This window comes from Dunckerocampus dactyliophorus, chromosome 8 (genome assembly GCF_027744805.1).
Source record: "Dunckerocampus dactyliophorus isolate RoL2022-P2 chromosome 8, RoL_Ddac_1.1, whole genome shotgun sequence".
Lineage (NCBI taxonomy): Eukaryota > Metazoa > Chordata > Actinopteri > Syngnathiformes > Syngnathidae > Dunckerocampus > Dunckerocampus dactyliophorus.
In genome coordinates, this window is record NC_072826.1 from 8,950,006 (window position 1) to 8,975,755 (window position 25,750).

General features: G+C 41.8%; 1 protein-coding gene across 2 annotated transcripts in view; it reads right to left on the reverse strand.

Annotated features, from left to right (window-relative positions):
• Nucleotides 1–398: 398 nt before the first annotated feature.
• The window catches only part of LOC129186620 (plexin-A1-like), a 195,374-nt gene continuing 170,022 nt past the window's right edge, over nt 399–25,750 (reverse strand). Inside the window, exons 16-32 of one of the 2 annotated variants that reach the window (XM_054785046.1) lie at nt 24,426–24,593; nt 22,264–22,357; nt 20,981–21,217; nt 19,833–19,976; nt 18,671–18,905; nt 16,838–16,980; nt 15,240–15,496; nt 12,632–12,698; nt 9,574–9,720; nt 9,306–9,465; nt 9,099–9,202; nt 8,063–8,159; nt 6,567–6,757; nt 4,601–4,770; nt 4,013–4,225; nt 3,788–3,938; nt 399–2,797 (exon numbers count right to left, since the gene is read on the reverse strand). In XM_054785046.1, coding sequence (XP_054641021.1) covers nt 2,702–2,797; nt 3,788–3,938; nt 4,013–4,225; nt 4,601–4,770; nt 6,567–6,757; nt 8,063–8,159; nt 9,099–9,202; nt 9,306–9,465; nt 9,574–9,720; nt 12,632–12,698; nt 15,240–15,496; nt 16,838–16,980; nt 18,671–18,905; nt 19,833–19,976; nt 20,981–21,217; nt 22,264–22,357; nt 24,426–24,593 — 2,674 coding nt within the window. In that variant the 3' untranslated portion in view covers nt 399–2,701. Of the gene's footprint in view, nt 2,798–3,787; nt 3,939–4,012; nt 4,226–4,600; nt 4,771–6,566; nt 6,758–8,050; nt 8,160–9,098; nt 9,203–9,305; nt 9,466–9,573; nt 9,721–12,631; nt 12,699–15,239; nt 15,497–16,837; nt 16,981–18,670; nt 18,906–19,832; nt 19,977–20,980; nt 21,218–22,263; nt 22,358–24,425; nt 24,594–25,750 lie in introns of both variants that reach the window. The other variant, XM_054785045.1, reaches the window with a different exon arrangement.

Consider the following 25,750-nt stretch of genomic DNA (forward strand, 5'->3'; position numbering starts at 1 on the left):
ATTGTGTTTACAGCACTTTGGCCAGTTAACTGTTGGAAATGTGCTATACAAATACATTTGACCTTGACCTTGACCCCCTTACATAAAATTTGATGTAGTTATCGTTGTAGTTGTGTATCAAATCTTTTACAACAGAGAGATTTCCCCTACTTATTATAGATAAAAACTAATTTCCATCTATGATTAAATGTGATTAATTACAACTTAACTGGACAAAAAAAACGATTAATCATGATTAAATATTTTAATCGAACGACAGCCCGAATATGTACGTTTGCTAATATGTATCCTGTGTGCAGAGAAGCTTGATGCAGTGTAACGCCTCATTGACTGTACATCCAACTGCGCATTTTACTAAAAATAAAGAACCAGAGACATTTTTATTTAGCAAAAAATGTTTAATCTCTCCTTGATGCGTGTTTATTTACAAGTAGTAAATCTGCAAAATAGGAAATAACAGAATATTTACACAATGAATGTTCACCTGCAAACTTGTGTGACGGTCGCTTCAAGTCTGAGCCGCTAAAAATGTTACTGAAGTATTAAAATTCCTTGTTGTCTTGGTTGGTATGTAGCTCACTTTGACGACTGAAAAGAGCGGGAAATAAAAGAGAAAGGTGACAGGACTTTGTGTTGTACTAATGTGTGACTAAACATGTCTGAGGTGCAGAAACCGTACGTCGAACTCCAGCCAGCGTGATTTTCCTGTCTCACACGCACAGACACACACACAGACATGCTTCAGAACACATTTCGAACAAATACGTCCGCCATCGTCACAAACAGTGCAACCATGACCAGTAAAGACGCTTCTGGAAGCACCTGCTTACCGTCAGCTCATCTACACAATATGAAACTGAATAAACACACACGTGAACCTGAGAGAGAATGAATGCGTTTTTTGTTTTTTGTTTTTAAAAAAAAGCTTGACACATCACCGCTTTTTGTCTTGTGTGCTTCTGTTTATCTGCGCTCTACATTGGACTGATCTATACTGTACTAGTCATTCACATTCTGCACTGCAACAACCCCATGCAGTGCAGAGACTGATGGACGCATACAGACAGGACATCATAATGTCATGTGGACATGTTTGCCGTAGAGACAAATGTGTGTGTAAACTCTTAAGTCGTGAAATGGATCCAGTCGAAGCGGGCTCATACACGTCGCACACATGTAAACAAAGTATAGTGTGTGTCAACTTAGAATTAGGGAGGTGCGCTCGCTTAAAAAAATTCCCAAAAACAAACAGCATTTATGATCAGCATTGAATGACAGCCCCATAAAGATTTGATAGAAAAAACAAAGTACAAGAGTTAAAGCAGCAAAGTCACATTTCCATCACAAAGACACAGATGCTCATCATTTGGACCTCCTCAAGGTCCAATCAAGTACTTCAACTTCAGGCAAACTGAAAGAGTTTCTGTTTGTTTCAGCCTTCAGCGTACCGTAAAAATGTACAATTTACATGTTGATTACAAAATGAGGGGAGTGATTTACAAAAGAAAAACAGTACACAGACCACAGTTTGGTTTAGGGCAAGCAGGAAAATCAACAATTCTCACCACCAAGTCCAAAAAAGCTGACTTGAGTGTGTGGGATTAAAAAAAAACAAAAAAAATAGAGAAAAATCCTCAGCTTAAAAGCCACTGGTGGCAATAGAAGAATGATAACCTCCTGTACAAACACATTGTCTAGGTATTGATGAGTTGCTTCAGGCTAAAACGATGAGCCTACTTTTACAGCTAAGCTCCAACTCACTTGTGCCGCACGTCACATGGCGCTCATCAGTCTCGTGTCAGCGGAGGTACTTCATTGGTCCGACTTGTTGAGCCTTAACGGAACAAAACAATCCTGGAGCGTCAATTTGGTGTTCAGGACCAACCGCAGCATGACACAAAAACAAAGACGTCTGCCTGCTGTCATTTCTTCTCCTTCTGACGGATCCTTTCAGTCACGAGGCATATTTAAAAATCATACGGTAGCACATTCCATCTAACGAAATGTCTCTGCACTAAACAACATTCAAAGGAAACATGGCACAGTACAACTTTTTTTCTTGTTTTTTTTTTTTTTTCTTTGTTCGGTGTGTTTTTCTTTGCACTTGAAATATCAAATTGATGGTTGAAAGCAAAAAAAAAAAAAAGTTCTCTCCCTAATCTTTCTTTTAAAAATGTATTTATATATAATATCTATATAGTCTTCCTTTGTAGCGTTCTGTAAATTGTGCAAATTCAGCAGTAATACAAGTGGCGAGAGATCAGAGAGTGGGCAGTTGATAACATTTATACAAAACAGTTAAAAAAAAATAAACAAACAAACTACGATGGGGACACAGAAGCTCTCTCCATTAGCTCCACTGTGCACATGAGGCCCTCCATGGAGTTCTTATTGTCTTTGCTGACCGTCACTCCAACGCAACTAAACAAAAAGCAACATGATGGACACCTTCTCCATGAATGCATGTGTGAAAATATACGCTCTCTCTCTCTCTCACACACACACACGTGCACACACACACTTAGACACACGTAGGCATACACAGACCCGCCCATCTCTGCCGAACCCCCCTCCATTTTGCAGTATACCGCTTCAATGCTTTTGCAGTTTGTTGTATTGTTGGGGGGTGGAGTTGTGTTTGTCGTCTGGAGGGAGAGGAGCGAGGTGGCGTGTGAAGAACGAAGGAGACGCCGCATGATCTTCAGCTCGTCAAGGCCATTGTGTCGATGACCTGCTCCAGCTTGCTCCTCAGTCTCTGTCTCCTCGCCTGCTCGTCCCGCTCCAAAGCCGACAAGATCTGAGGATGGAGAGAGGGGAGAAAGGTCGGCCGCTGTTGCAAACGTGCAAGCTGCTGTGCATCCACGCTGCTGATTCATGTGCGAGACAAACTACTTCCCTTTAGACCATGTCCACAACAACACGTAGTTTCAAAAACACACATTTACCGCGATCTAGAGTTGAAAAAAACAGACCAAAAAAACCCAAAACTCCATCCACATGAGTGGAATTTTAAAGCGTTCACTGGCTGTCGTTGGCATTTTGGCCAATCAGATCCGAAGCCTGACCAAGCAACCCACAGCTGACTTGGCAGCACATGATAATGCCTCTGTTCAGCAATACAGAGCAGTGCTTCTGAAATAGTGGGACGCGCCCCCCCGCCCCCACTTACGGCGAGATGGAAAACCTGAGATAATGTTGGACACTTCTTATGACACGAACCAAAAAAAAAAACAAAAACATCCACACACAAACGCTGAAGCCGGAGTTTTTGATAAACTCCACTCTGGCCGGAGTTTTCCAAAAGCTCCGATTTTAAGGACAAAAACCTCCATTTGTGTGTGGATGAGAGGCCAAAACGCACAGAAAAGATAAGACATTAAGATATCCGTATTGGTGTGGACATAGCCTTCGTCTGTTCTCACATACTGTACATTATGTTGGATTTCATACATAAGTAACGTGCTGCAATGAATCAAACACAACTATGCAGGAATTGAATTGAAATAAGCCTCAACCACTTTAAATATGTCCAAAATATGATGAATTTCCCTGGCATCTTTCTGTGAACATAAACATGTTTGCAAAGGTGCAGCAATGCTCGTATAGCATCATTCATTTCTAAAAATGAATAGGTCAAATAAATGCCTCCATGTGCCTGAGTTAATACCCTCATTCATGACGACGTGGACGTCATTTTAGGCTTAAGGTCTGATTCTATGCTAAATGAAATTCACATGAGATGACATTTGCTCATAGAATGTGCTGCCGTAGTGAAGTGAGATCTCACCTCATCCTTATACTTGACGATGTAGGAGTAGATCTCATGTAGCGCAGACATGCTGTTAAACTGGTTGGCGTGCAGTCGTGACTGCTCTGCCAGGTAGGCACTCATGTCCTGGTCACTGATGGCCGGCATCCTGGAGATATCAGAATAGTACCTGCAAAAACACAAACAATTACTAATTGTCTTCAGAAGACCCGGTGGTCTACTCTGTGTGTGTGTTTGACGTACCTCTCCACCCAGTTCTTGTAGTTGGGGATATCTTTAGCGTAAAGCAGCTTGTTAGACGGAGAGTCCTTTCCTAATTTATGCTCTGATGTAGAACAGGAGTCCATGAAGGTCTGGGCCACCACGGACAAACAGGCATCTGTAATGCTGTTCTTGTGGATGTCGAAGACAAACTGGGGGTTCTTGATCACATTCACCCAGAAGCGCAGCGGAAGGCTACAAGGAGTGAGCAGGAAGAGGGAGAAGGTGGGCTAAGATTTAAAAAAAAAGCTTTACTGTAGGATATAGTCCGTTCCTATCCCTTTAGGGTCAACATCCTCCATTACACCCAATGTTCATTTATATATTTTCTGAGGTTTTATGTTTTTCTGTGAGTGCTGCTCAGCAAACATGTGTATCTGATAATAACAACCATGATAATAACAGCTGTAAAATCCTGCAGGCAGGGAAATGTTGTGACAATTAGAGCCTAAACATTACGCTACACGGCCAATGGAAACATGTTGCATAATCAGCGCTGGTGTCTCATGTTTGGTGGAGCAGCCAGCCAACCTACCAATTAGGCCTCTGCCCTCAGCACACTCAACTCACCAGTTGCTCTTCCACGTGTGCCGCACGTCTGAGTCGGATATGGAGTGTTTGTCAGCCTGCTCGTCCAAGAAGTCAAACATGTACTTGATGGCGAGTGGCAAGGCGCTGCCTCGGTGGGCCGTGCTGAAGATGGTCTCGAATAGGTCATCCACAAACTTCTGGAGTGTACCCTATCAATCACAGCAGGATTGGGTTAGTTGGCAAAAAAAGGTAACTGCCAGAAGGCGAGATGAGACACTTGAAAAAAGGCCCCTGGAGGTGAAAAATGATTGTAATTGTAAATGAAGTGAATTAGGAAGCATGCTGTATCTCCGCTGTTTGTGTGGCTGTAAGCATCTGCTGTCATTTGAGGCGTTTGAGTATGCTCTCCTTGACTATTCCCACTTTGTTTGTGACGGTGCTTAGTGCTCCGTCTGCTTTATGGTATTTCTGATGGGGCCCAATGAGAGTTCAGCCTTAGGGTGTTTTGCAATGCTTTTGCTTTTCTTTGTAATCACATCACACACTGAAGATATTCAGTCCTCAAAAAACACCTTTGTTGCTGAAATGAGTGATATCTTCCTCAAGCCCCCAGTCCACATTTAACAAAACCTTCTTTTTAACCAACCTGCAGTTTTAGGCTCATTCACATGTCTAAAAGAAATCAGCAACCAAAACCCATAAAGCTGTGGGGATGTCATAAATAAGAGCAAACTGCAGTTCCCTAATCGTACTTCCCCTGGCTTGCCTTGTTGTTAATCGTTCCCCGATTGAGGCGTCACTGATAGCGTTCAACGTGGTGCATGAACAATGGGAATCTGGAGCTAATGAGTGGAAACATCAGGGGAGAGGAAGTATCAGGATGAGCTGAGTCACTGAGGAAGGCTTAGCTCATCACTGTTGGCAGCCTGAAGGGAAAGTTGCTGTGTACATGCGTTCTTTTTTCAATGGATATCTTGCATGCTTTTATAAACACATCCAGAATGGTGAATATGGTGCAGTGAACATTTAGGTTCATCATGAGACTGCATTCAATGCGTGTGATTAACTGGTGACCAGTCCAGGGTGTGCTTTGTTCTTGCCCTAAGAATAGGCTCCAGTTTGCGCTTGACACTAAAAAAGAATAAACAGGATAGAAATGGGTTTGAATTTCCGTTAGGCATCTCTGTGTGGAGTTTGCATGTTCTCCCCGTGCGTGTGCGGGTTTCCTCCCACATTCCAAAAACATGCATGTTAGCTTAATTGGCGACTCCAAATTGTCCATAGGTATGAATGTGAGTGTGAACGGTTGTTTGTCTGTATGTGCCCTGTGATTGGCTGGCGACCAGTCCAGTGTGTACCCCGCCTCTTGCCCAAAATGAGCTGGGATAGGCTCCAGCATACCCATATAGTGAGGATAAGCAGCATAGAAAACAGATGGATGGAAGGACAGAAATGGATCGAGGAATAAGTGAATCCTAACATACCAATGTAACATTTAGATTGTAGATTTGCCGCCATTTGATCAGCCTCAACTATATGCGTATGAAATACAATAAACCATTCCAGTGCAGTGAAAACAGTGACAGGTGCCAATCCATCAAAGTGGCAGCTCAGCAACGAAAGGATAAAGCACATCGATGATGATTGATTTGCTCAGCACCGGTAAGCTAAAAATAACAACTCAGCAACCGAGGATGCATGGGTCCATGCTGACAGTACGTCCTAGAAGTCATGGAGGAATTTCGAGAGTTATGATTGAAGGGTAAAGGCCTGGGCCTATAAGCCCTGAGGCCACCAAGAAAGGGCCCAGTAACACCAACAAACAACTCAATAGTCAAAGGTCAACCGACTAATTAAGAAACACACATTTTTTGTGCAAAAGGTTATGAATAACGTTAATGAGCTCAGGGACCACCACAAAAAAAAGGTCAACAGGGGTTGTTGCCTGTGGAAGTGAGCTTTTAGCCCAAGGTGCACACATGCCTCTGCCTCCTCCTCCTCTTACCTTGGTGGCCAGCAGCCTGGTCAGGTAGATCTCAGAGACCATCTTGCTCCCTCTGTCCCCCTCCCTCTGGTCTGAGTGGTCGTGGTTCTTGACCAGGTGCCAAAGTTTGGTGCCGCTCTCCAAGTCAGGCGTGATCATGGGGGTTCGGGAGCGCAGACTGTCTGGACTGCTGGCTGTTCTCAGCATGCTCTCTGCGACGACAACGGGATGCATGACAAATGAGTGACAAAGAGTCAAAACAAAAATATGGGTTTGAGTTACATGGGAGCCAGGTCCCTTTAAAGAATGTGTCAGCTGGGATAGGCTCCAGCATGCCCCCGCAACCCTAATGAGGAAGAAGCGGTATAGAAAATGGATGGATGGATGGAATACAGCATGTTTGTTTCCAAAGGATTATTAATGTTTAGTTACATTTATATTATGTTTTTATCATTTTAATAAAAAATATTACACTTTTTTGGCGTGGCGGCACCTCATGAACAAGCCACCAATTACACGTTAGATAGTAAAACTCCAAATGTAGTCGTTTCAGTGTGAATAGTAGCAGATTTCAACATCACGGAGGCGAAGTGCAAATGAAGCCTGAGGGGAACAGACCTGCAAAGCAGTAAAATGCCGTTTTTTACGTGTACATCTTTTCAAGGTGATGGTCTTCAGCATTCTCTAAAATTGTGGAGACGCCTTTTCAACTCAAGTCAAACCCTCGCTCTCTCATATGAGATCAATGTGCTTCTGGCTCTGACCACTATCGCACTGCCACCATCTGCAGTTTCTCCAAACATCATTTCTTATGTTGTATTTCAGGGAGAAATTAAGATTATCAAGACAGCAGAACAACAGGACGTACTGTACATCTTAATAGATGTAATGCAGCTGCAGAGAGCAAAAATGGAACGGCATTTTTGAAAAGTGACAGCTTCCTCTTCTTGCATGTCACTCCACCACAGAATAAATTTGTCTGTCACTCTCTTGCTCTCTCCCTTCTGTCCTCCTTCACTTTGTTGGACTGTGATCCCCCCACTTTGTGACACAGAGCATTAATGCTTTCCTTCTCAATGCTTGTCATTTCCGTGACAAAGCAGGAAAGGATTGAGTGGTTCAATATGTCAGGAGAGAATCCGGACCAGATCCACGGAGGTAAAGAAAGCTTGTGTGTGTACATCGTGAGTGTTATTGGGTCTGTCATGGTGACTTTGGACCACAGAGAGAATATGTTTTACAGCTGGTATTATAAAGCACTCTTGTAAATTCTCTCTTAAACTCATCTACGGCACGCTCATGAAACGATCTTACAAGTGATTAAAAGCAACCGGAAATCGTCATCTTAAGTAAGACATAAAAATAAAATCACTTTGACATTGTTTGAGTGAATTTGCCCCCCCGCGGTTCGATTAGTTTAATGTAAATACGGAGGTTGGTATGAAGACATGTTGCTTTTAGAGGTAAGTATGAATGCACACTAGCATACACACAAACACACACACCTTCTCTCGTACCGTATCTGCTGAGAGATTTGGTGAATGTGGACGAGTTGGAGATGTTGTATGCTGAGTTCTGTTTGGGGACCAGAGCAATCACTGAGCCATCTGTCACCTGAAACAACATTTTTAAGATGAGTTATAACACTGCAAAAAATGAGCACAATTAAAGGCCGGAAATAGAAAAAACACATCAGGTTCAATGCCCTTTAGGTCAACAGTAGAGAATTTGACAAATATTTCTGGAAAGGTTTTGTTTTATTAGTATGAAAGTTACAAATATTAAGGGCTACAACTCACAATTATTTTCTTAGTCGATTAATGTGAAGCTTTTTGTTTTGGTTAGACCCTAGATGGATCAAATCAATGTGAACCAAATACAAACAGCTAGTTGTTTGGTCAGCAAATAAAAAACAGACAAGAGGCAAAAATTCACTAAACAGAAGACAAAACTGCCAGGAGATATCTTAGCCCTCTAAAACCGCTCTTTTTTAAATTAGTAGCCTGTGTGTGCAGTTGAGAAATAAGACTTCATTTAAAAAATATATATAATGCCATAATTTATAATATGTTTCATAATATATCAAAGATGTTTCATTGTGTGGTTTTTGTTTTTAAGTGTGCAGGAATGGGGGTATAACTTCCAGTCAGGTGTCTGAAGGGGTACGCGACTGTGAAAAGTTTGGGAACCACTGGTCTCAAACACAAAGATAATAGGTCTGCTTTCATGGGTGACTAAGGAAGTCAAAAAATAGTCACATTTGAGAGGCTGAAATCAGAGGATATTTAAATAAAAAAACTTAAATTAAAAAAAAATCGAACGCCAAAATAGTTGTCATCAATTTTTGCCACTGCAAAAATATTGAAAATGTACCTAACATTACCTGTACAGTTAGTAAAAGTTTTATGATGGCAGTTCGACGGATTAACCTAATTTCCATTATTTCCAATGTGATATGCAAAGAAATCGTAGGCCACTGAGCATCATGGAATTGATTGTGTTCAAGCTCAGAGGTTCCACTGTTTTGCAAGTCAAGCCAAAGCAGCATCATACCTGGTAGTGAGCCAGGGTGTTGAGTCTCTTCCAGTCATTGTCGATTTTGGTGGTCACATCTTCATCCTGAAGGATGATGCGAGCCATCCTTCCTTGTCGCCATTCTGATAAACACACACAGATTATTCCCCTCAAGATTTTCTGTGCAATTCGCATAGAACTGTAGTTTGTGTGTTCTGTATGTCTGGTAGCCGCTCCTGTTCTTACCCAGGTCCATATCCGAGGCTTTCGGTCTCTGAGAGTAGGGTGTGCCCTTGTACACGGCATCCAGGAGCTTCTCCTTGACCTGTGTCACTGTGTCACAGTTTAGACTCTTTACAGTCACCTCCGGCGCATTCTCATTCTCTGGGTTCACACAGTGCAGCGTCTATGAATGGGAGATGGTACATCAATTTCTATTAATACACTGACCCAACTAGATGACGTTTTCCCCTCCTGCACCCAACCAAGTGAGTGTGTCAGTAAAGGCACTGACCAAAGTCTTGTAGTCAATCTGCTGTCGGATAAGTTTGTCCTCACTGAGGGAGTAGCGGGCCTCTCCTGTGATCGCATCTATGGGCCCCTTCTCCATTTGCTGCTTCATGGCACAGTACAGCATGAAGAGCGGCTCACCAGCACACTCCTGGAAACGAGAGAAAAAAAATGATAGTGTGGATCATAAATAGAGTGGCTGAGATAATGACATTTTTTCTGAAATATGTGAATCATATGGCAACATTTGGTGTTAGCCTTGGCTGGAGCTCTGTCCCTTATTAACCACAATTGACTGTTTTGTCACACACACCCAATCTCTCCCTTGAGTTTCTTCATTAGAAAAAAACACCCTCCGTTAGTATTTGTGAGGGGGAAAAAAAAAATCCGAGAAAGTGTGAGTGGCAGTTGATGGAGAAGTTAAAAGGTTAATGACTGAGGACTGAAAACGCTTGGTGAAGCACTTTGTTGTGTGAGACATGTCAAACAAGCAACGAGAAATGTAATGCTCGGCCTTCATCTCGCTCTTTCCCACTTGCAATCTCATGTTTTTCACCTCTTTTTCATGTACTCCCTCTGCCAACTAAGCAATGCCCGTCTGTGCAGCTCCCAAATGACCCACCATGCTTTAAAAGAGGGGGTGGAGCCCCCACTCCAATAATAGGGTTCAATACCTATTTTCCTTCTGCAGCACCATACACGTGTGCTAAATTACATCCATACATGCTATAAAAACTAATCACAATAAAATGCATGGTGTAATATAGAAGGCAGAATATATGATGATATCTATATTCATCATCATATCACATATTAAGTATTATACATTTCACATCGAAGTAGGGATGTCCTGATCCACATTTTTTGGCTTCCGATCCAATTTTTTACTTTTTTTTTTTTTAAATAGTCTTTTTTTTTTTTTTTTTTTAAATAGTCTTGCTGATCTGATGCCATCCAATGCAGTACTGATCCGTTTTTGTTACAAACATGAATCTGTGGAATTGAATATGGTTATAAAAATAGCTCTTCAAAGCATTAAAAATAAAGCAAGCAAAGTATTGCGAATGTACTTTTTTTTATTACACAGCATGACCAACAATATTGTTTGGCGTTGTAACAAACCTCTGTGAGTCAGGTCCCTAATCCAATAAAGGATCCAATAAAAGACAAAATTGGAAAAAATGGGCGTGGTTATAACCAATTTGTGGTCTGATTTAGAATAGATCAAAAACATTTTTTAAACAAACTCTTCAGCGCAATACAAATTCAGAGTTACAGCAGCACTTCCAGTGTGAGCAGTGGCGGAGCCAGAAATTTTTCATTTGGGTGGCCAAGGTGAGACCATTACTCACATAGGGGTGGCAATAATGTCTAGATGGTCAGTGCAAGCTCCCCGCAGTGACACAGCAGTCCGGGCACATTGAGGGGAAACTACGGCTGTAGCTACAGAGCCGAATATCCAACGTCCAACGTGAAACTAACTTCACCACGGTACACCGCAGTCATGTCTACATGGTGGTGCTGCATTCTTCTTCTTGCGGGTGGCGGGAGTCAAGTGGCAACCAGCTTTGAGGCGCATTACTGCAACTACCATACTGGCGTGTGGCCCAGAGTTACGAAAGGTATACGGCAACTGGATCGGCCTGATCTTGTGGCAGAAGCCGATATTATCCGATCTTCAAAATACAGCAGATCGGCAGCCGATCCCGATCCTGAAGAAACCCATACTGTATGTCTAGAGTACATTAGTTCACCAAGAAGTGAACTATTTTGTGAGATGGCTATTAGTTGTAAAAAGTCGTTTTACAGTATATTCAACACTTTATATATTGATTCACCATATGGACAAAGTTCTTTGAACCCGACCCCTTAGTCCTCCGATCTGAATTCTTCATTACGCCAAGACAGACTGGACATGTATCATAGTATTGGGAATAAAAACGTTACAAATTCTGTTGAATGTGTGGAATTGATTATCGATAAATCGGCTCTTAAAGCAATCGATGCTAAACGAAGTACGCTACACAGCTGCAGCCAGCAGAGGTGCTGTTGATTCACTTAGCTAGTTTGTGAGCAAAAGAAGAACATGCCAGCTATGGGAAGTTGTGCTAGATCCACACAGACCTTCTTGCTCAACAACACTGACGTCAAAACAGAACTTCAGAACACTCCCCAATATTTGGATGAATTAATAATAGATTGTCTGAATAAATGCACAAGCCATATTACACTGTTTCAAAGGCCTGTGCAAATTGAGCATGTGGTGCGGTCACAGATAGAAGGAGATTTTAAAATGGTTGACTTTAATAAGTAAAAGTGTCTTTCTTTTTGAATACCTGCTTGACCTTTATCTTTTATGTGACCCCTTAAAACTTTCCCAAGCAATTTTATGTGCTATTTTTCATTTAAAACATGTTCACACCAACTTTTTATTATCATTATAAAACCTCTGCTTCATACCTCGATTATGTTATTTTATGCTATACCGTGAATTTGTATGCTTTGGTCTGTGTTGATTTTCGCCCTGTTTTTTGGGTACCCTTGAGGATTTCATTGAGGTGATGTCCACCAGAATGCTAATTTTAAAGCGGAGTGGTTAGCTGCAACAGTATTTGAATGTAGAATATGCATTTGAAAGAATGTAACCAGGGGAAATATGATTTTTAAAGTTTAAGCCTCAATAATTCTCTGACACTATACCAGAAAGCAATTTAAAAGGGGAAAGGCACATATATTCGCTTATGTTTACATATAAGGTATTCATGCAGGTAAACACACACGTTCTGGCTCTATAATAATCAAGTGAGGTACACTGAGAGGATTGGGGAATAAGCTTTGGCAATCACAACAACACGACCAGCTGTGTCTGAACACGGCTTCAGACTGCATAAATTCCTCAATTTGGAAGCGAGAGGAGCATTGACCAAATGAAAGGCAGAGGTAAAAGATAGGTAGCCAGCGGCCTCTGCCTTATCTAACGCTGCAGCTGTGTGGGTTACTGGGGATTTTTCTACTCTATTGCAAGTGGAATCGCTGCAAAACATGTGTGCCTGTGGATTTACCTTGAGGAACTTGTAGAGCAGGAAGGTGAACCAGTTAGTGAGCATCTTCTCGGCCACTGACTCCGTCCTGGGAAAGACAAAGAAACAAAAATGAAATCTCAAGAAGCAAAACACACCTCTAAGCACAATTACAAATCCTTAACTGTACTGTACTACAAAATACGATACAAACTAAAAGGTTAGGTTCATATAGAAAAGAACTCACTCTTTGTAAAGAATCTACACCTTCCCCTCCTCCCAGAAAACCCACTCATCTTCATTAGAAACACAGCAATTAGTACAATTAGAGAACTTCTCTCATTAATCACTATCCTGCCATGTCACGAGGGGAATTTCCTCACATATGCACGCTCTCCAGCAAAATATTGAATGCATCAAAACCAAATCTAGTGTCAATATGCATTATTGGTTTCTTTAATGGCTATTTTTCCACCTTTAACCCTTTGCTGTCTGCCAAACTTGCTTCTCACTGTTGTCGAATGAACCATTGCATGGTTTAATAACTATGTGGAGGTTACAGGGTTGTCTAACTGGGCCATATTCATGACTTCTGTTAAATATTGACTATTTGCTTCGCACAGGCTGCAAAAAGGTGGAGAAAGGCAGAATGATAAAACACAGCACCACTAAAATAGAATTTTAACATTTTTGTGCTGAAGTTGTTTCAAGACTGAGGAAAATAAAAATGAAAAAAAAAAAAACCCAAAACAGGAAACTAGGCCAAAAGAAACCAGCTAGTGAAAGCCCGTAGCAGGAACGAGACGTGAACTCCTACGCTTCCGACAGCCTCCCATTTGACTGTTGAATGTTGTTTGATGTATGTGGAACACTTTCTTTTTCATGGCTGTCAGCAAAATGTAGCAGATGAAAGATGAGGCAACAAGGAATGGCGAGCTGGAGGACGAGGGAGGTGAATACACCTGGACAGAACATGCTCGTGGGCATGTCAGGGCCTGATTGGGGGTGACATGTATCATCCTTTCATTCAGTGCAGCGATGTGCCAGCACCCATTGTCCCAAAGTTCTCAAACATGTACTCAAAAGATACTGTATGTAGCTTCCTGTCCAGAATGAATTCATACCCAGGAAGTTTGACTAAAGTTATGACTCATCTGCTTTCTTGGGTATACCCCCAAATTGGAGAAATGTCTTGTCTTGCGTCTTAGTTAAATCTCCAGAAGCTGGTGGCGTGTTTAGCAAGGACAGCATGTTGTGACCATTTCCCCCTGGAGGGGATAGGAAAAGGCTTCACAAAGGCACACTAGTGGAGAGTCATTTATTTGATTAGATTTTTAATTAAATATCTCTCCAGGGAGAAGGGCAAAATGGGGGAAAAAAAAGAACTTTTATTATTTAATGTCAAATTCCTACTTATTTGGAGACAGGCTATTTCCCTAATTGTGTCTGAACTAGTTTTGTTCTTAATCTTCTCAGTCTTCAGCCTATCAACTGCATTCTTGGGCCATATTGCACCTTCATATAAAACCCACTTTTACACTTCCTTCAAATGTTGCTGTTCTTGATAAATGGCAAGGATATTTTATCGTCAGGGGTAGGTTAAATCAGAGCCGTAACATAGCCTGGATGATAGATGATGAATGACGGGGCAGGTGCCACTTCGCCTTCCCTGTTGTAGTAAAAGCAATGTTGTTGTCTGACAAGTATTGTATTATATACATCACAATAGATGCTGGCGCTGACGTCATTGGGTTCTGTGTAAAAGGCAAAGGCGGCTTATTGTGGGCCCTTCCTAAAGGGGCGTGATGCGGCTGTTTTGTAAGAGCTCTGTGTAAAGGGGGTTTATTATTCAGCAATCAATTTGGTTTTAGCACAAATTTTCCTATAGATATTTTGCTCACTTTCGCTCAAGCCCCCCTTTACACTCCCTGCTAAAGCCTTGACTCTTCCGCCTTTTTTTCCTGTCGGTGTATGAACTGTAATGACATGGATTAACTGCACCTTTGTAGGTAACATCAGAAATATCAGAGAGGCAGGACGATGCCTGTGTAAAAGTAAATCTCGGAAAGCTGGGACGGTTGAGGCAATATCCCGCCTTTGCTGCGTTCTGGGTAAAAAACAAGGGTGACCTAATGCCTGGCCTTCTGAAGCAACTTTGCAAGATCCCTGTGTCAAATAGGTTTCAGTCACCATGTTCCTCTGTCCCTGCACTCCATCCACCAACCTCGCTCTCACTTCTTAGGCCACTCACCCCAAACTCACTCTTGCCCTCTATTTCACTCCTCTTGCACACATTTCCCTTTACTGATCAACTGTCTCCTCTATCCTTTACACACACCCTTGTAAATCCTTCTCCTCTCTCTCCTGACATCTCTTCCATCCTTGTACCCCCAACTACCTGTGTGTGTGTCTGCACGTGCGTGTGTGTGTGTGCATGAGAGAGAGAGGGGTCTGTCTGACTGCGGCTCCATTGGGAATGTGTGTGCTCAGGGGTGTAATCCTTTCTGACAGCGACAGGGTTGACAGAGAGCGGACGAAACGTCACATATGCTTCTAAAAAAGCTCCTGTGCTGTCCTGCTACCCAACAACACACGACAGCTATGCAGTGAAAATATACACTGCACTGATATAAACTCCTCACTTTCATACCTTCGGAGTAAGAGCTTCGGGTGATTCTTGCTCTCCAAGTTCTTGTCGATGAGGTCAGACAGCAGCTGTTTGAGGACACCTGTAGCGTACTCCATCTCCCCCTGTAGCGCAGTCATGATGAGAGAGGCCACATTGCCGCGGTCTCGCATTGAGAAAGATCGCTGTGCTTCAAGGGTGCGGATGAAAGTCAGCAGGAAGTGCTTTTTGGTCAGCATCTGGCCAAACAATGTCAGCGCCTTCTCTACGTTAGCAGGGACCTGGAGGAGAGGTTTTGGAACATTATGATGAGAAGGCGAATAGATGGATGGAGTAAAAAGAATGTGGTTGAGGGATGAGAAGTAGTAAATCATAGGAGAGAAAACAGAACCAAACAAACGCCAGAAAATGTTGGCAGTGGGAGAATACGTAGTGGGACCAGAGAAAGAAATGGAGCATAGGGAATGTGGAAAAAATAATATGTGCTGAATTACACAAGAACACAGTGACAAAGCCACGAGTGCAATGCTTGTCGTCTGATACACTTGTTCTTTGTCTACTTTCATTCAAAGAAATTTGATTCAGTTCCAGCGACATGCATAAAACAATTTATTGTCATCCTCTTTCACTTTTGCCTATTACCCATTATGCTCTCCACAGTTGTTCCCAATGCTCCATCCTTCTCCTTTACTCCTTCCATCCCTCACTACCCTCCCACACGCTCTCCACCGATTCTCTTCCTCCCTTTAAGCAGGCTTGTGAGCTTCATGCTGTAATAAGAAATTGATCTGCCTACTAGCGCACTACTGTGGCCTGTGATTGCCTGGGCCATACAAATGAAAATCCAATGTCGCGCTACACTATCCCTTTGGAATATAGTTGAGAGCATGGTGCTGATACTGAGGATCTTAAATGTATACCTGCCACAGTCCATGCATAACAGCAACAGTGAAATGATGGGAGGTACACAGACTTCCTAGTACAACATCAAAATTAAGTGTATTTGACTTAACGAACTGAAGTTTTGTGGACGATGGAAGCCGGTTTCCATCCATCCATTTTCTATGCTGCTTGTCCTCACTAGGGTCGCGGGAGTATACTGGAGCCTATCCCAGCTGACTGTGGGCGAAAGGCGGGGTACACCCTGGACCGGTCGCCAGCCAATCGCAGGGCATACATAGACAAACAACCATTCACACTCACATTCATAGCTATGGGCAATTTAGAGTCTCCAGTTAACCTAACATGCATGTTTTTGGAATGTGGGAGGAAACCGCAGTACCCGCAGAAAACCCATGCATGCACAGGGAGAGCATGCAAACTCCTGCACACTGTGGCCAGCATGCCAACCACGAGGCCTCCGTGCGGCCCCAGTGAGTGCACTGATAGCTCGTGATTGGCTCCTACCAAAGAAAGAGCTCTCCTTCCTCACTGACTTGTGTGTGGCACAGTATTTAAACAATTAGTAGTTCTGAAGTAAAGGAGATATCACGAGATTAGGAAGCTGGTTTGTAAATTTTTTTTTTTTAATACTGTACAGTATAACTGCAAAAGTAATTTAATTTCATCGTGTGTGTCAACCTACAGTTTGTGTGTAGTGTAGTCTCTGTGCTAACCCATACCTCCATCTCCTTGAGCACAGGATGGTCCTCAATACCAGGGAAGAGGACCCTCATGGCATACGTGCGGTAGTCCAAGAAGGGGATTCCTGCTCCATCTAGCTCCTGAGTGAGTTCATGGATGTCAGTTTGCAGCTCAGCAAATGCTGCGCAAGACAGAAGGTAGAACATGATTATCAAGATTTGATAATGACTATGAATACTTATGAATAATGTCTTTCTGCAACAATATTTTTCATCAATAACATGTAGATGAAGTTTTGTTCAGTTATTTATTTGTTGTATAATATGTCAGCAGAGTTGCATGTTTGAGGGTGTGTCCTACCCAGTCATTTGAAGACACCCACACCCACACCCACAAACAAAGCCACGATAAATTACACTCCAAAGTACAGACTAACAAATGGCTTATGTCACCGTATCCCTCTGATCCTCTCTCTATTTCTTCCTCTTGCTTGACTTCAAAATGACACCTTAGAGGTCACCCGTCTCTTCACCATGGATGCCTGTCCTTGCTTGCATCCATCCATTTATCGCTGGTATCTAATAAGTTCCTTCTTTTCATTCTTTCTTTAAACCGTCTACTGATGACAGTAAATGTATATGTTGGCCTGTCATTTCATACATTGGCTCACTTCACTGTCTTATTCTAATATTGATATATTAATTAGTTAAAACATCGTACACTATTACAAAAGCAAGGAAAGTTGCCCAAGGGATGCCGGTTTTCTCCCTCTGTGATGAGCAAGGCACTAAACTACTTGGGCCCAAAGATCCTTACTGGTGTTTAGCCTCCTCAATGGGGCATCTTTCCCATACTGCACAGGATATGCTGTCTTTTTGATTGTACTTATTTTTATTTCTGGCTTACAGTATGTGTGCGTTTATGTTCTCTTCCCTCCTAAGAAAGGTATGTTGTCGTAAAAATGACTTGAGGTATGAATGGCGGTACGCTCCAAAACACAATAGACTGTGTGGAATTTCTTGCATTACTATGTAAATGGCATTGCCCTTTTTGATAGTTTCTTCTCTGATCTGAAACCTAGCCCGCGAAAAGCTTTGTAGCTATACCACTTTTATATACAAGTACATGACAAAAACTTTCATTTAAAGCAAACCTGCACATCTCTTTTAGTAGGCACAATGCCTGTTTTATTTGATCTTTAGCGGGACAGTATAGCATTGTGCGCTCATGATTATGGTTATCGGTATTCTACTCTTTTATCACGTCTGCCTTCCATACCAGACAAACCAGTTAACAGCATCAATAGGCACTTGCTGAATCCATGCAGTTGCCTGCCAAATTAATTTATGCTAATGTGCTGGTGTGCAAGTCTCTCGCTTTCACAACCTCCCCGCCCCCGCTTAATTTGCTGCCAAGCCCCTCCCTTCTTGCTATCCTCTCACTGTCCCACCTCTGCGTCCCGTGTCTATCTATCCCCCATCTCTGCCTCTCTCTCACTGTGAACGCAAGGAAGACCAGCCAGGCTGCTCTCTCACAGGGTGGAGAGCCAACATCTGGTGGCTGGCTCAGATCAAAGTACTCCTCTGGAAACACACCAACACCCCCGCACACACTTTTTGCTGCTACCTAACAGCGGGGGGACCGTTTGGAAGTGGAGGGAGGAAGAAAGACAGCAAGTGAGGAAGTACAGACTAAAACGGATCGCGCTGTTTAATTGGGGTTGTGCAGTGTTTGAGGTAAGCCGTAGCAAGGGAAAGATTTGCAGAAAGTTATTTTGGGACACAGGAGTTATTCAGAGAGCAAAATGAAGTGCATGAACCAGGAGATTATTATATGCAAATAACTTTTTGCGTGTTATGACATATACGTACCCTCCTTGCACTCGAGGGCCACCCTGGACTCTAGGTTGTCCATCTGCAGTTGTAGCCGTTTGAGGGTGCGGTCCGCATCGCGTGATTTCCTCTTGTAAGCAATGAGTACCACAATAATAACCAGCAGGAGCAGGCCACCTCCTCCTCCAATCCCGATGATGGCAGGCAGGGTGAGAAGGCTGTCTGAGTAGATCTGCAAAGTCCCCGGTGAGTATTCAAAGCCTCCAACACGCACCTAGTGCAGGGATGCAGAGGCAGACTTTTTATTTTCGCAATTAAAGACATGTACTTCATAAAAATAACCAGCCAACAATCAACCAACTACAACAGAATCTAACTCGGGGTTGTGCCTAAATCCACTGTTTGAACAATATAAATGTTATTGAAACTATTGCGGTGACTAAGCTGTTCTCAGCTGAGCCAAGTCCAAACCTGAAATCATTCACATACATACACTCAGTCACGCAACACATTGCAAAAATACTCTTGGCTTGATGAGGCATGGGCACATTAAACATTACAATATTTCTCACCAGTTCCCCCTCTTTTTAATTCTTCAGCTGGCTTATATCTAAGAAATTCCAAATGCAGGAGGAAAAAAAATAGACCCAGGCATCCCCACGCCCACAAGCCATTTGGGTCTCTATTGAATATCAATACTGTTCAAAGCCCCAGGAGTACACCAGCCAGCCAAGACCAATGAAAAGCCTCTAAAACATAAATACATCTGCAAACACCCCAAGCAATATTAGTGCCAGGATGTGTGTTTTTGTGTGTGTTGATATATGAATGGGTGGATAGGAAATCTACAATGACTAAAGAGATTTAGGTTTTATGTTTTGAGGAAAGAAAAGAAATCGTTGAAAGAATGAAAAGGCAGGGAGTGGATTGATGTGCATAAAGAGGATGAACAGCTGAAATGAAATGGCACCAAGAACAGAAGCTATTGAAAAACACTGATTTAGAAAATCATTTAAAAATCCAGACATTCTGGGTTGGAAAAATACAACAAAGGAGTGATGACACAGCATATTGCAACATTATGAAATTGTTACTTCTAGAGTTGCTTTCACACTCGGTAACAAAGCATAACAAATGGCATAACAACAGACCAAATATAAACACACATGAATAAACATTAAATGCAGTTTTATTGACTGACCGTAACTTTGTGCTCTCCTGTCAGGTTGGGCCACTCGCACAGCAGCTGGCTTTCAGACAGGGTGAGGACGCATGGTGTCTCCCCGATCAGCACTGTGTAGTTCAGCTTGGTGTTTCCAGGGGCTGCAGGAATTAGGTTACGGCCCTGAAAAACACACACATGCTTGAGTTAAACATTACATCGATGATGGCCAACGTAAATTGGAAAAGCGCATCTAAGGAGGTTAACTAGCTGCAATTTAAACCTCAGTCAAATATAATTTCTGTTTCATCAGCAATGTGCTGTCAACAGGACAAAAAAAAAACACTTGACAAGGTGTACGTTGTTTGCTGGGTAACCATGGCAACAGCTTTATCATGTCAGACCAAACCCAGCTATTTATTTTACATAAATATATTTGTATCCTAGTTTTCTGTAAATGCAAAGTATCTGGATGTTTTGATTTAAACGGCACCCATGAAGTCTCTTTTGAAAGAAACCTGGTCATTGGACAGTCATTGGAAAGTCACACATATATTGCTATTAACCTTATTTTAAAAGATGCCTTTTCAAAGCACCCATTTCTCCTTCAAAAGTCTGTAGGCAAAGAAATGCGCTTGAAGGATGAGGCATGTATGAAAGAAAGCTGTACTGAAATAAATTAAAAGCAAGAGGATGGAGGTGGATGTGTAAATACAGCTTGGAACCACTCATTTCAAATGACTACAGCATCCTCATCGCTGACCTTAGATGTTGATTGGAAGGCTAATGGAGCTCAAAAAGTAGTACGAGCTTTTAAAATTGTTGACAGTAGGATACACTGACTCACCTTCTTTGAGTCATAGGTAAAGTTTGCCTTTCAAAACTTTTACAGAGAACTTCCAATACAAAAAGCTTTGATGCAAAGCTACAGCAAAGTCCACCATGACATTATTCACTCAGACATAAGGGTCTTCCTTTTCCTCAGAGCAAGTCTGACAGAAGTAATAAACTAGGAAAGGTGATGCAAGAGAGCAGAAAGCCCAAAAGGTTTATTGTATGAGAGATGGCATGAGTCAAATAGAAGCATATTAGGTAAAAGATGTAATGGATGTGAAACACAAGCAGGTACAGAAAATAAAATAAAGCAAAAATGGATCAATGCTTTTAAAAGCACAAGGCAATTTTACCTTAAGTATAAGTGGAGAGCTGGGCTTTAGCTCCAACATGCCATTGGGGCTCAGCGGTTCAAAGACGGGGTCTGGGTGATAGCTGAACGTCTCATTGACCACCAAAACCGAGTGTACATCATCCATGATGAAGCCGATTTCATCTGGACTGCTGCCCACCTCAGAGAAACCTTTGTCAGATCCGGCCACGGAGGGAGCCAGACATACCATCACGGTGTTGTTGACTACTGTGCAATTCTGAAAAGGGAACACAAATCACAGATAAGTAATGCAGGTTAACTGATAATTGGTTTGAGAGAAAAGGTAATCATATCATCTCTCATCTGACTGCTGCACAATAATAGCTCACTAAGTAGTGTATACATAAGAGCTGATACAAGCTTATCTGTTATCAGTGACTACGTCTCTCCATAATTAAGAGTGCTGGATTAATAGCATCAGGTGTGTAAATAGTGAGGAAACCCTTAGGAGTTTAATACTTAAATCAGTCATTGGACAGCAAATAAGAATGTAAGCCTGCCAGCCGCACAGTTTGTCACTAGATGTCACATTTACAAAGAGACAGAAAAAAAAGGTGTGTTACAAAATAACTATGTTCATAGGTCAATCGAAAAATTTACCAAGCAAAACAAAATCGACTGCAGAGAGGGGCGACAAAGGCAAAGTATTTTATTTATTTTTTTACTATGAGCAAAATAGCCGGTGAGGGGTAAAGGTTAGCTAAGCCCCATGGTGCTATAGGTGAAGAGAGGGGGATTTGCTGCAGCCGCTTTATTACTGGTTGACATTTCAAAGGTTAAAGCTGCTAAAAGGAAATTCAACATCAAAAACAAACAGAAAATAGGCCCTTGGCTGCTTGACTGACAGGTCAGGTGAGTGTATGTCCCAAGAATGTGTGGATCATTTGAAAATCAGTATTTCGAGAGATAGAGAGAGTGAGAGAGAGCAAAGAAAAAATATATAGAGATGTCATTGGGAGATACTTGAGAGAATTAACATATTGACCTGAATATAAGACGGTATTTTTTTCTCTAAAAACAGTCTGAAAACGATGGCTCGTCTCATATTCTGGGTCTAGAGATTTATGCAAACCAACAGGTGATACCAAACGACTACTCTCCGTGAGAGTCAATGCTTTTCTTCCTGTCACTCACACACACACACACACACACACACACACACACACACCAGTGACTTGGATAACAACAACACAACACAGAGACGTTACTCATTTTTCTGTTGTCACTTCAAAACTCTGTGAGAGTAACTGGATGCGTCCTTACATTTACTGACTGGGCAGCTCCATACTTGGCTCTCATTTTAGGCTTTTTGATGGTCCGCAGATTGGTTCCCGTAATGGTCAACAGAGTTCCTCCACTGAAAGAGATGATTATACATATGACGCAACAACTTAGAACATGTTTTCTGAACTTCTGAAAGGCATCGCTCTCTTTGTACATATAATTCATAGATTGTTGTGAATAACTCTCTACTGCCTTAAATATGAATTTTCTACCATTCATTTGTGTAAAATACAGTATACCCAAAACAGGCTGACATCACCATGACCTTTGAATGCTTCTCCAAAGCCCCCTCTAAGGCGATATTAAGTTGTATGTACTGAAATTGTACTGTGGTATTTTGTGCATGAGATATACACTCAAAAATGGCCCCCGTTGTCAGTGATCAGACATATTGTGTAACCTTTACACCTGTGACCTATTCAGAGCCCATGTGATGCTGACCAACAGAGACGTTGGCAACACGGGCAAAAGTCCTACTCCTCTTTGCTGCCTTTGACAGCCTCTGTTGGTCTGAGATGCTGATCTTTACCTGATGTGAACCACTCTGACAGCAGCTAAATAAGTTAACACACAACTTAAAAATAGACCCCTAAGCACTGGGAGTCAGTATAGAACAGATGTTGATACATGCTGTATTTCTTAGGCAGGGACACCTTCTGAAGTATATTGTGCTTTTTATTCAATAAACAAGAATAAAAAAAAACAAAACACATCTCTAAGCCAGGGTAGATGGTGATGAGATTGAAGGAGGAGCTAGCAGAAAGGAAATGATTGAGTGCAGAGGAGGCTTAGGGGTTTTGAGTGGCATTAAGGAGACTGGCAGGCGCTCAAGAGGCAATAGAATATGGAGTTAAAACTGAAAAGACAAAAGTATTTTAATAGAGGAACATTTGCAAGGGGAATTAGCAGAACAGCAGCAGTAAGCTAATCTTAAAGACAACAAAATATCTTGTCTACATTTTTTACACTGTAAATTACACAATCCTTGCAATATTGCACCCCTCTTGTGTTAGCCCAAAAATGTCTTCCAATAGGGAGGGCATCTTGGCATTTTGGATGAGGTAAATAGGACATGCACCTTCTCTGAATGAACCACAAACCACAAGACAAGTGGTAAGGTTGTAATAGGTGACAAAACAAAATACTCAAATTATCAAATACGGCAACACGTATCATCATTATGAGCTATTATTTAAACAGTAAGAAAGTATGCAAAGGTACAGTATATTCAGGCCATAGATTGTACATTTTATTTTAGTATCACAATAAATACTGACATTGGTTTTAATCCTTTTTCAGAAAATAAAAAATTGAAGTCACCCATAGTTCAGCACCTATTATTTGAGAAAAATAAGACGGAAAACTCTGGAAATAATTGCACAGACATTTCCTAGAACTACTGTGTACTTTTGAAGTAAATGAGAACCAAGTGAGCTAAAGAATGGAGCAGTTTCTAGGTCATATTAGTGAGCATATTAGCATTTGGTTGCTTCAAGCTTTTTTTTTTTTTTTCTTTTTATTTACTTATTTTTTACACTTCACAACACAGCTTGTGTTTGCGCAAGAAAATCTTCCCATGGCTATGCAGCCTCATTTCAATACGTCAAGTAATATTTACACATAGTGTATATCTCTGCTGCAGCTCATCAAGCAGCAGCACACTGCTGCAGGAGCACTCCTCACAAACCTTTACTTTTCATGCACGACTATAAACAGAATAAATAATATGTCTTTAAAAAGAGAGATGAGGTTGAAAATTGAGAGCGATGTTTGTTTTTCTTTCCACTGAGATCAGGCAGGGAGTATTGATGGAATATTACATCAATGAGCTTATACACCGGAGTCCATATTTCAGTTTAGTTGGTTAGGCCCATAAAAAAACCCAACAAAAAAAAAAACGACATTAATGTACAGCGCAACCACCATGTGGGATTAATAATGCATTGGTGCGTTTGTATCTGCGCTATAGAGGCATCAAGCAGCATTGTAGATCAAACACTGCTGAGGTCAATTATGAATTTTATTATAGCCTATACATATAAAGCGGGCACTCATAATTATTGACTACGTATCACTTTCAGGACTGATCCGGACTATAAATCATTAGTCTGTGTAAGGAAACACCCATATGTTCTTCTTACCTGGCAATGCTCCAGTCTGGTTCAATTTTGAGGATGGTGGGATCATCTGTGTAGTTGAACTTGACCTCTGGGTTCCTCAACTCAGCTGAGTTGATGTCCACCATGACGGGGGTGGTGCCTGGGGCTTGTCCCGCCGGGGTCACACACACTATCTCCTTGCTGCTTCGCCTGGATTAGCAAAAGACAGGAAAGTGCCACTCTTAAAAGGGTTCCACATATTTGATGGTCAAAAATGTAAATTCTAAAAAATTCTACTTGAGTAACTCAAATTATTTAAAATGATTCCAAAAAAATGCACTTAATGTCAGTCCCCAATCAACAACTTTTAGTGTGTGCAGCAGCAGTTTCATGAGCGTGTCAGTCTGTCTGTCCTCCCCCACTGTGCTCTCTCGAGCTGAAAGATCAGATGTGGCAGATGAGGCTGGTCGTCTCTCTGTGTGATGTAACTCGCTTGCGATCAGACAAGCGACCAGCTGTGACCTGCAAGAAAACTTTGAACTCTACTACAGGGCTTTATTTTTCACTGTCCTCCCCTGTCAGGGTGAAACACAAGCAATAGGGGAGTGGCCCTTAGTGAGTCCATCTGTTTGACTATGTTGAAGTGTGTGGAGGTCGGTCGATTTGCATAGAAATATGGTAAATGCCGGTAGAGGCTTTTATCTCCCATGCTATAGCTCCCTGCAAAAGTGAAAGTGAACTAGTTGCTCAAATGCCAGGGTGGCACAGTATGAAATTTTGAATATGAGTTGAACACGCTGATCTGTACACAAATCCTGCTCCGTCATCTGCAGGGAGGGTGATATCCACAGAGAGATAGCAGATGATGGTGAATATGATGAAGTGAAGCTCTCTGCTGACAACTGGCAGTGAGGTGAAGTTAGGTTGGATGGAAATATATATATATATACATACATACATATATGTGTTATATACAGACGTGTGAGATGTGTGAGATGGCAGACATCTGTAATTTCAATCCGAGCATTGTGGGCATTTCTCTGCAATGTTTCTAACTTTCTACGCATCTGACAAATTCTGAGCCTGGTGATGTCATAATATGCACATTAGATGAGTAAATTTACTCCCATCACAAACTTTGGGTCATACTGATATTTGTAATATATTTTATCGCTAACCATTTTCAAGCTACCCATTCATCCATTTTCTATACAGCTTCCCCTCAGCTGACTTCGGGCGACAGGCGGGTACACCCTGGACAATTGCAGCATTTTCAAGCTACAACCTTCTGAAATGGTAATGTCAAAGCTGAAAAAAAACTTCAAAATATCACTTTTTCCACACAGGGCCAAGTAGGTTTGGATTTT